The 12914-nt window shown below is 43.7% G+C and overlaps 1 protein-coding gene across 5 annotated transcripts in view; it reads right to left on the minus strand.

Annotated features, from left to right (window-relative positions):
* LOC147019765 (serine/threonine-protein kinase MRCK alpha-like) overlaps positions 1-12914 on the minus strand; it is a 61263-nt gene that overhangs the window by 1207 nt on the left and 47142 nt on the right. For 4 of the 5 annotated variants that reach the window (XM_085894456.1, XM_085894457.1, XM_085894454.1 and 1 more), the window contains 2 exons: positions 6309-6557; positions 2514-2593 (listed from right to left, as the gene is read on the minus strand). In XM_085894456.1, the coding sequence (XP_085750582.1) occupies positions 2514-2593; positions 6309-6557 (329 nt within the window). The remainder of the gene's footprint in view (positions 1-2513; positions 2594-6308; positions 6558-12914) is intronic. The other variant, XM_085894458.1, reaches the window with a different exon arrangement.

The following is a 12914-nucleotide window of genomic DNA, read 5'->3' on the forward strand; positions in this document are numbered from 1 at the left end:
GTTAGTTAGAATTGGACAGAACGGTTTTATTCCAAGTGTGTTTCATGAAGTTGATTATTTGTTTCCCAGGTGCCTTGTATACCTTTCCTTCTAGTAATGCATCAATTATAATAGGTTTTAATGGTTTTTTTTTTTCATCTCAGCTCATTGGATTTGCAAAAATTTGTTCGGTTCATGCTAAGATTTGTGGTTCATGCTAAGAGGATATATTCCATCATATTAGAGAGGGGTTATCACCTCTACCATCGAAGGGGAACAGAGGTTATGTTTTCACTCCTGTCTTGTCTGTGAGCAGGATATCTCAAAAGTTATGAATGGATTTGGACAAAACTTGGTAGACAGGTTGGGTGTGTGACAAGAACAAATTGATTCCATTTTGGTGAAGATTTGGATCTGGATCAAGATACAATAATTATTTTTAAGTAATTCTTCACCATTGAGAGATTGGGCCAAAAACAATTATATAGCACGATATCTCAAAAAGTTGTTGAGGAGTTGTGACAAAATTTTGGTATTCAGTTTTGGTGTGTGACAAGGATGAAATGAGTAGATTTTGGTGAAGATCCAGATCTGGATCTGGATCTATTTTTTTTTAATATTTTTAAAGTGATTCTTCACCATTGAACGATGGGGCCAAAAACTATATATAGCACGATATCTCAAAAAGTTGTGGAGGATTCGGATGAAACTTGGTGGATGAGTTGGGTAGGCAGCATAAGCAAGCCGATTAGATTTTGGTTCAGTTCTGGATGCAGAACCGACCTATCGGTGGGATACAGAACGTAAACTGTTCAGCCTGGCAGAGGTATGCGCCCCACTGAGTGTCGTTGTAGTTTGGCTCAGAGATTGATTAGATCTGTGAGAATGTCTTCAGACATCATCGTAATCTCTTGTTTAAGTTTGGTTGGTTTCCATGCAAACAAGTTTATTTATTTATTTATTTATATGAATAAATAAACTTGTTTGCATTTGTATTTTCATTTATTTATTTATTTATTTATTTATTTATATCCCCTCAAAATGGAAGTGCTTCACGAAAGTGCCGGATGAGCAGAACAGGAAGTTCATCATAAATAGAGGGCCTTTGCTTCGAGGTGGGGCATGCACGAACTCTCCTGTATATTCTGTAGTTGGGGTTTTGGGCTGTGTGAGGTTTTGGGTCTTTTACTCTTAATTTGTTTCTTTCCATTTTAACTTTCTCTTGTTCTCTTTCTGTGTCCACCGAGAGATGATGGTAAAAAACATTTTGTTCGGCGCACTTGGCTACACCTAGATGGGTTTGACGGTAGAGATCATCCCCTTTCCAAAACCACAATCTTATGTAATCCTGTTCACACTGTCCCCTCCTCCACCCAAGCCCATTTCCTTCCAAATTCCCAGTTTGCTTCTGTTTCCATCTTGTCCACCCTGTGCATCCTCCCCTACCCCTCATTCCTTCCCACACCCACTGTTTGTCCAAGTCTCCCTCTATTTTATCCTTCAACCCTGCTGTTGATGCCCCCCCCCCTTCTACTGTTCCTTCTGTTCTGTTGCGTCCTGATCCAGTGTTATAGATCTTCCACGAGCCATATAAATAAATAAAAAGGAGCAGCGCAAACCCGCATCCCATCCAAATTCCCCATGATGGCTCCAATGCTACATTTGGTCTGTTATTGATGATGATTATGATGTGTTTTTTTTTTTTTTTCAATGATCATGACAATCAAGTCATTTTTGGAATACTCCAAATGAGGAATGATTATGTAGTGAGAGGAGCAGATTCTGCCTTTAATTCTCTCATTTTGGAATTTTTCCATTCGCATGTTTCCTTTGGATTAATATAAAACCCATACCAGTACAATGAGTTAATGGAAAAGAGGATTCAAAATGGCAGCCAAGTTGCCAAGCCAACTCTTCCCCTTAGTACATGCACTTTACTGCAGCATGACAGTGTTCTTTGTTGGGAAATCTGGGGGTATCAGTATTCAGTATCCAGAGCGGAAAACTAATTACACAGAATGGGGAACTTGTGGTATTGAAATAACAATTAATTGTTGCATCAAATAAACAATGAGTGATGGTGAGTTGATGACACGAATTTAGCAAAGTATTTGAAACTTTTTTTTTTCTTTCCTGCAAACACGAAAAAAATTTACTGCCTTCCGCTCAGACCTCATACCATGTGTGGCATTGGTTTGATTCTTCCACCAGTCTTCCCCAACCCCAAACCATACCACATGCACATTGGAACTTTGTGAACAATTATGAACTTTGTAACTTAACATCTGTTCAGGGTTTTCTTTGTGTAGATCATTCCTGCATGGTTGTGGAGGGAAACCTTTTGACCCTACATCCCCACCCCAACCCCCTCTTAAATACCGTTTCATGAATAGAACGATGCTGCTCCATCTGGACAGTGATGTGAACTTGACATCATGGATAAGTGTGAGTGTGCATGAAATTATTCAAGTTGCATTAACGAGTCGTGTATGGCCAACACTCAGTCATTTCACGTTAAGACGCGTTGCTGTTACCTTTGCGCAGTGAAGGTGTAGCCAATAAATGGCAGGTGCAATCCTGTGAACACCGGGTTGCTTGGAGGAGGACAAGTTTCCTGAAACGCGCACAAGTCTTGTAAAAGCACGTACTTTTAGGAAAACTATTTATTTCACAGCAGTTCAAGATTGGTGTTTTAATAGCAACAGCAAAAAATATATTTAAATGTGATAGCTCATCATTCAGCTTTACATTACATATACAGGAGCCGAAGTTGCAAGGCCTGCACCTTTGGGTTTCTATACCAACAGCTATAATTTGCCAGCTTTCCTATATGGTCAGACCAGGAGAAGCCATGACTACTGGTGAGGCTTACAAGTGCAAGAGACTAAATGTCTTCCAGTGGCTGACTATGGAATAGGTGGATTTGATTGATTGATCCTTCTGGAGCAACAGGGTGAGACAGTGAGATTTTCCAGGATTGAAGAACATGTTCCATTTACTTGAACAGCATCGAATCATTTCCAGATCAGTGGAGAGTGACAGCTGCATTCTGCCCCTCAGTTGGTTTGATGTGGTATTGTATGACACAATGTGGAGTCATCTGGGAAGAAGAGAAGGGTCTTCAGATCATCGGAGAGATTTATGTGAATGAGGAACAAGACGAAGCCGAAAACACTGCCTTGGGGAATTCCAGCCTCCACAGGGAGAGAGAGGAGAGTGGTCAGGTCAGGTCAGGTATGGGAGCATGCGCCAGAGCAGCGCGTCACTGCGTCCACTTTCTGCCGGTAATCCAGAGGCCTTCGTCTGGCCATCCTCCAGGCAGATGCCTGGCCCATCCCCATCTCCTTGAGATGCAGATCAACCTGCTGCGACTACGAAGCATGTGGTCAGCCTATTAGCCTTCTCCACTGATGAGGCTCCCTCACTGAAAGAATCTGGTGAGCAGGATCAGCGTCAGGAAAATGAGCCACATGTCCATACAGCCGCAGCTAACACTCACAGACTATGCAGGTAACACATCTCATTTGATTCTCTCAGCAACCGCTCGTTGGACACAGTCTGACCAGCGATGGCAAGGATTCTCCAAAGAGACCTGGTACCAAAGGAGGAGGAGGAGTTACCAAAGAAGTTAAGTCTCCATCTCAGATCCCTGGTCAGAGTCCAAGTCTCACATCCATAGAGCAAGACTGGAAGCAACAAGGACCTGAAGACTCGGACTTTTGTCCTCCCGCACAGGTACCAGCAGCGCCACACCCCATGATGCAGTGAATCCATGCCTCCCCAGGCCTGACCCAGACATCTGTTGACCTCTGGCTCACAGATAGCAGACATGAATATCACTGCCAAGGTAAGTGAATCTCTCCGTGACCTCAACATCCTCGCCACAAACAGGTACAGACAGGATAGCATCATCCGAGATGTCATGGAAAACCTGGATCTTAGTTTTGACTCGGGAAACCCGAGATCCTTGTGGCTCCGACTCCTCATTCAACACCTCAAGGGCCCCCAAAAGGAGATCCAGTCTCCGCAAAGAATACTGCATCATCTGCGAAATCTATCTCAGAGAACTTGACATTCCCAAATGATGTACCACAACTTCATCTCTCCGACACCCTCCTCAGAATCCAATCCATACAAGTGCTGAAAAGTGTGGGGGTCAGTACACACCCCTGATGAACTCCAGTCACAACTGGAAATAAGTCTGAGATGGTATCACCACATCTCACAGCACTCTCAGTACCAGAGTATACTTCAGTCATCAGATTGTTCAACTTTGGTAGCACCCCATGAAGACCAAGAATCCTCCAGAGGGCATCCCGGTTCACTGAATCAAACACTTTGCAGAGATCAACATAGGCTGCAAGCAGCTCCTGCCGAAACCCTCATCTGCATTCGGTGAGTACCCGAAGAGCAAGGATATGGTCAATCATTGACCTCTTTGGTGTAAAGCCTGACTGCTCTTGGCACTGGTGTTCAAGCAGATGGAGGTGAACCCTATCAAGAATTATCCGAGCAAAGACCTTGCTCAGCACTGAGAGTAGCGTCGCCCCTCAGTAGTTGTTGCAGTCCTGGCGATCACCCTTTCCGGAGAGGGACAACAAGGCCCCTCTTCCAGTCAGTTGAGATAATGCCTGTGTTCCAAGCAGAACAAAAACTGCATGGAGACACGAGTGCAGCATTTCCACCAGCCTTGAGAAGTTCAGCATGGATGCCACAGATCCCAGAAGCTTTACCCTATTTCAACCGGTTCACCGCAGCCTGTTTCGAAAAAGGTGGATCACAGTTGATTGGAGGGTCAGCAACAGTGGTTGTAACACCCCTGACGTCCAACTCAACAGCTGGTGGGTCAGCCTGGTCCAGCCGCTCAAAGTAACTGGCCCAGCGGGCCTCCACTTCGGACTCCTATGTCAAGATCCCACCACCATCCACTCTAACTCCAGTACACCAAGGGACGGGCTTGGAGAAACGCAATGCGCAAATTGCCCTGTAAGCAGGCCGAGAATGAATTGGCCACAGGTGATGCTCCACCCCCTCACAGATTCCTCTCACATAGGCTTCCTTGTCCTCCCTCAGTGCACGTTCAGTTTTAAGTTTCAAATACCAGAACAGCTCAGCTCTGCCATTAAGTCTGACCCTGTGACTCTGATCAATGGTGTCCAGTGCTCCTCGAGAAAAAATTCTTCTTCACCCTACGGTGAGTTCCAAGACATCCACCGATAACATCAAGGATGGTGGTTTTGACGGCACTCCACATCTCTTCAGGATTCCCCAAAACACTCAGACCCCCCCAAATCTCCACTCAGCCTGTTCGCAAACTCCTCAGCTACTCTCTCATCCTTGAGCTTGCCAACATCCAGCATAGGCTGGGATTGTACCATTCTCCCAGATTTAAGCTGCAACTTCAGAGTTGTTACAATAAGGCTGTGGTCGGTATTGAGGAACTGAGCACTCTGGTAGACCCCTGCAGTTCTGGATCATCCTCCAGCGACCATCAACGAGCACATGCTCAATCTCCTTTGCCACACCACCAGCTTTGGAATACCAAGTCCAGTGATGAACCTGTGGTCGCTGAAACCATGAACCAGCCACCCCAAGTCCACGACTTCTTGCAAAGTCAAGGAACTACTCCCATGGAGTGGGTTTTCAGTTTTCTTTGTGTTTTTGTGTGTTTTGCAGAATGAAGTGTTTTACAGTGGCCAGAGTGCAAATCCTGCCACTAACTTCCTTTGAAAAAGTAACCCAACTGCAGGAGGACATCCACGTAGAGGTTTCCATTGATAGCAACACATTGAAGCCAGAAATCTAGACATGAAGGTGACCTATGCCACAGGCAGAGAGCTTGGCAAACAAAGCCAGATGCCAAATTGTATTGAATGCCGGAGATTTGTCCAGGGAGATGGTCCTCGCCTCTCGTTTAAGATTAGGGCCTCCAATAATTGCTGAGAGACGAGCAGTTGCATGTCCAGAGTTTTGTGACTGGGATAGAATCCAAACTGATGGTCAGAGATGAGACTTTTAAAACAGCAAAGATGATATCAGAAGCAATTCCATTGCTGATAATTGGAAGAAAGCTCAATGGTCTGTAATTGAGAGGATCTGTTTTTGCTCCCATGAAGTTCTAAGAACGTCCCAGGTTGGGATGTTCTTAGAACTTCATGCAACTTGTGCTTCATAGCAGATATGTATACACAATATGAATCAATTCCATAAGGTTAAGGTGCAGAGCACACATGATATTTAGACCAATATATATCTATATTTATATATTTTTCCTTAAACAGCATTTTAAGAACAGTATGCAACTACATAATTTTCAGAACATGTGATACCACGTCGGTGAGCTGATCATCATTGATGTCAAAGTTGGAGGTATCAGTCGGGCTCTGGATTTCGGGTATGAAGGGTGCGTCACTCTCCTGAATGTTCGCCCAGTCAGTATTGAGAAAAAATGGGTGGTTACGGAAATCTTCGAGACCATTGAGACCAAGTCGTCGTCGCCGGTCACTCAGCAAGCACTGGATGAGATTTCGGGCATCTGAAGACACGTCTTCTGCTTGGGGTGGGAACTCCAGACAACCCTAACGATGACATAGGTAAATGAGTGCAAAAGTGCATTGCACAGACACATCTGATATACAGAGAGATTCCTTGACTGTTGTTCAAAGTAAATGTTTGAAGTTAACATTTGTCAACAATATTCAATGGTAATTGTTCCCCTATGCCTGGTCTTGGCTTAATGGTTAGGGTGGTAGGCTTGGGATCCGAGGGTCCCAAGTTAAAATCCTGCTCGGCCGTTGAATTAATACCAGGTGAGGTTGACTCAGCCTGTCATCCTTCCGTGGTTGGCAAAATGAGTACCAGCTTGCTGGGATGATTGAGCCATTCAAGTATCCTGTGTCGGAGTAGTGACCCGTCCAGGATTGCGCGCAATAGCCCAGGAGACTGCTTCGACAGCACAGATGTTCTGTACAGAGTCTGGTCCCAATGGATGAATGAAATCCCCCCCCTCCCCCAGACCACCATTCCCCACCCTGTAACTGAATTTTGTGCAAACATTTTTTCCATATATGTTTACACAAGAAGTTAGAGCAGTTGTTTCAGCATCAGTAATTAGGCAGAAATGTATTTCTCTGAATTGCAAACCTCGATACTCAAAATAGGTGTAATTATCATTTAAGCATGCATAATATATAATCTACAAAAGCTCTTTGAAAAGGGACTTCTCAATATCAGGTATGTGAAAGAGCCTGTATGCATATCTATACTGTATATTGTTGTGGAAATGACTTCTAGGGGTTAACATTGTTCACTATAGTTTAGTTATCTCCATAGTCAATGTATTATTGTAAGCGTGGGGTAATTAATCGTGATATTACATATGCCTCGCTTTGTTTAGGCAGACATCCACTCTCCTCCCGCCAATTTATGTGTCTCAAAACCGCCATCCCTTTGAGCTGTTGGGTTAGGGTTAGGTGAGCTGTTAGCCTTCATTTCATGTTCTGCCTTGTTTAAGTTTGGACAATTGTGAATTTCTTGTTGTGATAACATTTTGAACAGCGACAATACATGTTGGGTTGTTTGGAGATTATGGAAACCCTTGTATTTCATCTCTATTAAGCAGTAACAAGGGTACCCAGCGTTGCTGGGCAACGCTACATCTTATAACGGCCTTAGTTGAAAATGCACCAATTGTCCCGATCACCCGGGATCATCACAACTTGATAAAATGAAATCGTGAAAATCATGTTTTGTTGTCTGATTAATCGGAATGCACTCTCGAAATAACCACATCGGTATATGGATCAAAATAGCTTGTTTTAAAATGTTTGGAGAAGTGCATATTTGGAGAAGTGAGATAAGATGGGAACGTTTATTTATTTATTTATTTTTAACAAACTTTTTTTTCCACCCTTGAGAGTTATGTCGTTAGATGAACACAATAATTACCTTTGAATTGATGTATAGGTTGTGGTTTTTTTTGTATACCTTGTCAAGGCTCGTATGAGAGCAAACACACAACGCACAGCAAGGGGGCATGAGACAGGAGGGGTGGGAGAGGGAAGGACAAAACAGTGGGGAACAGAGACATTAGGAGATCTGTGGAAGGGAGAGGGATGGGGTGGGGAACATGGGGTATACAAGATGGACATTACAGGGACTTTCAGGAAGTTAAGCAGGGAATTTGAAGGAGGTGGGTTTGGGGTGGATTAACGGGGGTAGAAAAGATTGAGGTTTTGGATGGGGGACCAAAAGAGGTGGTGGTGAACGGCTGTTTTGAAGGCCTGGAGGGAAGAATGGGATTGAAGAGAGTGTGAGTTTATTCCAAAGGTAGGATAAAAGAATGAAGGCAAGCAGTGATTCGTGATTTTGGTAGTTTTACCAGAAGGGGGTTGTTGGGGGACCTTGAGCACCCTGCGGAAATATGGGGGGGGGGATATTACATCGGATATCACAGACAGAGCCAGGGGGGAGGGGGGCGAGACTGGAGAGGAGACGGTAGAAGACAGAAAAACCACTGACCTGCCTGTGGTGAGAGACCCAATACCAATGATCCAAAATGCCTTGGTTTCCACTGCATGAAGCTGAGAGGCAGGAGCACTTGTCCAGAGGGGAGAGCAGTACTCCATCAGGCTGTGGATGAAAGCTTTGTACGTGGTCAGGAGCTCAGGTGGGCTGAGGAAGGACTTTGCATGACGGAGGATTCCCAGTCGGCAACTGGCTTTTGAGGCGAGGTTGGAAATGTGGCTTTCCCAGGAAAGATCATGGCAGATAGTGAGACCCAGAAGCTTGAATGAAAGGACTTATTCTGGCGGATTGTTGAGAAATACAGATTGGGGGGGAGGGGGTTCTAAACGGTCCTTTCGGAGAGACACCGTGAGAGTGTGAGATTTGTCACGATTGAAAGACACGTACCACGTGTTTAACCAGTTTGTGATTTTACCCAGATCTGCAGAGAGCGAAGAAGCTGCTGCTTGCCAGTCTGAGGAATGACAGATGGTACGGCAAAGGGTGGAGTCATCACCAAAGAGATAAAGAGGATTTTCCAGAGTCGGAGAGATCATTGATGAAAACCAGAAAAAAGAACAGGGCCCAGAACGCTACCTTGAGGAACTCCAGTCTGGACAGGAAGAGGGGATGAGAGAACTCTGTTTAGGGCCACACGGTGACTGCGACAGGAGAGGAAGTCTGTGAGCCATGAGTGGAGATGGCTTGAGAGAACTCTGTTTAGGGCCACACGGTGACTGCGACAGGAGAGGAAGTCTGCGAGCCATGAGTGGAGATGGCTTTGGACACCACAGGAAGAGAGTTTGGTGAGCAGGGCAGGGTGCCAGATCGTGTCAAAAGCATGCGATATGTCTCAGGATATGGCTCTGATCTCATGTCTGGCATTGAGGACCTCCATCCATTGTTGGGAGAGCAGAAGCAGCATATCCAGGGTAGTGTGACCTGGTCTGAAGCCAACTTGATGATCAGAAATCAAGCCATTTGAGAAGAGGAAGGATTTAATGTCTGAAGCGATGATGGATTCATAACCTTGTTGATGATTGAGAGAAGGCTGATTGGTCTGTAGTTGCAGGGATCTGTTTTTGCACCTTTTTTATGCAGGGCAGTGATGTTTGTACTATTTTCGTTTTTTGAACGATTAGTGATTAACACATTTGAGATGTCACATGACTACTTTGCTGATCTTACCGATCATTGTAACGTCCTAATTACCTCCACCACCGAAGGTGGAAGAACCCCAACACCCCGCCCCCCCCCACCCCAGTCTGTCTGTCTGTTTGTTTGTTTGTTACTTGCAAAATCGAAGATTTTTCAATTATAATGGTCAGTCGATTTTGTTATTCTTTGTTTGTTTGTCTGCTTGTCAATCACCTACAGGTCACAATTTCAAATCGATCTTCACAAAACTTTAACAAATTGTGGAGGTCGTCTTAACTGAGAAGCCTCTGAATTTTGAGATCAAAGGTCATCTTGAGGTCAGATTTCTAAAATCGTAATTTTTCATTCAATTGACTTGAAATTTGAACAGGATTTGCCTATTGCGTCACTAAATTGGGAAACCAACTATTTTTGAGATTAAAAGGTCAAAGATCAACTCAAGGTCAAACTTCTAAAATCAATTTCAATCTGAACAATAATCAATTTTCACCCGATTGACTTGGGCTTTCATTAAGATTGTCAATTTTAATCTTAATGAAATGGACAATTTGATGTATCCATGGCAACCTTTGGAGAGGGGGGTGGATTCTGCAAGTATCGTGCTCTGCACGAAATCTTTCTCTTGTTTGTTTGTTTTTGTACAGGATACCTCAAAAAGTTGTGGACGGATTTGGATGAAATTTTGTGGACAGGTTAGGTGTGTGACAAGGACGAACTCAATCGATTTTGATGAAGATCCGAATCCGGATACGGCAATTTTTTAAAGTGATTCTTCACCATTGAGAGATAGGGCTAAACCGATATATAGCACGATATTTCAAAAATGCATTGGGCCCAATATGTTCTCATGATTCACGCATTACGTGGTTGAGGTATGCGCTCTACCGAGTGCCCTTCTAGTTGGGTATGTTTCTGGCACGTCCCGTCTCCTCGCGCTGACCCCGTAATCATGGTCGTGGGCTGCGCCGATTGGCCATGAACCAAAGAAAAAATGCCATATGTGGGTAGATAGCAACAGGAAGGTTCAAGAACGTAAAGAGGGGGGAAAGGCAGGGCTTACACTTTATAACTTATAAAGGGAAATATACAGCATCATATTTCAAAAATGTATTGGGCCCGATATGTTCTCCTGGATCAGGCATTGCATGGCGGAGGTATGTCCTCTATCAAGTACTCTTCTCGTTGTTTTTTTTTTCAAATCTGATGCCATATTTGACGATCGGAGCTCACCCTCTCTCCAATTATATAGGTATCCGGGTTGAAACCGCTCCAAAATTGGGCTTTTTATAAAGCATTGTGTACATGGACCTACCCTTGAGATGGTGACAGGTCGTGGCTCGTGTGTTCACAAGTTATAAATTGTGAGAAAATGACTTTAAAACCCCAGCAAGGTGCATCATGGTAAGTCGTGATCCAATAAAGTTTTGTCGCAATTAACCTTGGGAGCTCAGAGGAGTAGGGTCACAAGCAAACAAACCTCTCATTTGCTTTTATATAGAAGACTGCCTCTTCCACGACATATAATCAATTTGATGCCCTTTTGATTTCAGAAACACCACATCAGCATTCCATTCTAAAGTTGTATATTTTACCACTCCTGTGGAAATTATGGAAAAACCTTTCCAAAGTCATCCTGCTGTAGTGGGAAATCGAGGTTTAGGAGGTCGGAGGCAAAAAAAAAAAAAATCCATTGGTGAAGTAGCTGGGGATTTGATAGGGATATATTCAAATGGAATAGCTCAAACTCTGGTTTTATTACATCTTTTAGTCTCTCCCTGAAGAGGTTGTGAGACGATTGCAGTGTGTTCGTTCGTTCGTTCGTTCTCGTATTTCATGTCTATATATTATGTTTGTGGGGTAAATGGAGGAATGTCATTGTAAAGGTAGGACAAGTCTGAAGACGACGATGGTTCACGAGCGGTATTTGACGATGTAGATTGTTTCAGAAGTCAAGGATGAGACAATGTGATAATGTTTGACCAAGTTATAAAAATGATCAACATGATGTGGTACGAGTGACAGGTTATTAGCTGCAAAATGTCGAAAACCCGGTTTCGTTCAACAACTTTCAAAATTTACCTTTGCATAACCTTTAAAAGGTCACAAAACAATGCTGTGGACATTAAAATAAGGAAACAGGTTACGTGCTTTCGCTTATTGGAGTTGGTTCGTCGAAGAAGGTCGAAAACCCGGTTCGATTCCCACAACTTTGAAAATTTGACCTTGGTGACCTTTAAAGGTCAAAGGTCAAGGATTATGACCTTTGGTGCAAAACTTCCTCTGGAACATTCCAGGAACAATATAACGTCATATAGGCATTTCGCACTCATCGGATTATCCATACTTTGATGAAATCAGCGTAAAAACAAATTTGAAGGGGGCGCCACGGGCAAGGTGTTTGAGATAGAGCAAAATGGTTTCAAGACTTTAGGTGGGGAATGACCTCAAGATTATGCATAAAAAATATTGTCATCCTCGCTCTCAAAGTTTGGGCGGTCGTCTGATTTTTATGTCAAAATTCGAAATTTAAGTTCATGACCTTGTGACCTTGACCTTGACACTAAAATGAAAATTGAGCTCCGTGGGGCTATGCAGCTGCCATTGGGCTAACCAAATACCGAAACCCCTGCCAGATTCAACAAATCCCTCGGAGAAGATGGATTTTTATGTAAAAAATCGCAATTTTCTAAGTTCGTGACTTTGTGACCTTGACCTTGCGATGAAAATGAAAAATTGAGCTCCGTGGGGCTATGCAGGTGCCACTGGGCTAACCAAATACCGAAACCCCTGCCAGATTGGACAAACCCCTCGGAGAAGAATTTTTTTAATGTCAAAATCGCAATTTTATAAGTTCGTGACCTTGTGACCTTGACACGAAAATGAAAAATCGAGCTCCGTGGGGCTATGCCGGTGCCATTGGGCTAACCAAATCCTGAAACCCGTCAGATTCGACAAACCCCCGAGGAGAAGATGCAAATTGAAGTCGGCTACCCCCTAAAAACATGTTTTATGGGTGTGGCTCCGCCCATAATGGGTGGACCACGCCCATTTTCAGGAAAACAACTAGATCATGATATAAACCTCCCACCAAAATTTCATCAGGATCGGATCAAAACCCACGGAGCTATTATCGTGACAGACAGACAGACAGACACACAACAATAATGAATATCATGGTCACTTATATTTTTCGTGAACCAATTGTATAGTGTAGCATGGTCCGTGGACGAGACATCTTGACGTAAATTGAGTTTGGAAAACTGTGAGCTTAA

Source organism: Eptatretus burgeri, chromosome 9 (assembly GCF_056783735.1).
Source record: "Eptatretus burgeri isolate ZD-2024b chromosome 9, Ebu_testis_v1, whole genome shotgun sequence".
In the NCBI taxonomy this organism is placed as follows: domain Eukaryota; kingdom Metazoa; phylum Chordata; class Myxini; order Myxiniformes; family Myxinidae; genus Eptatretus; species Eptatretus burgeri.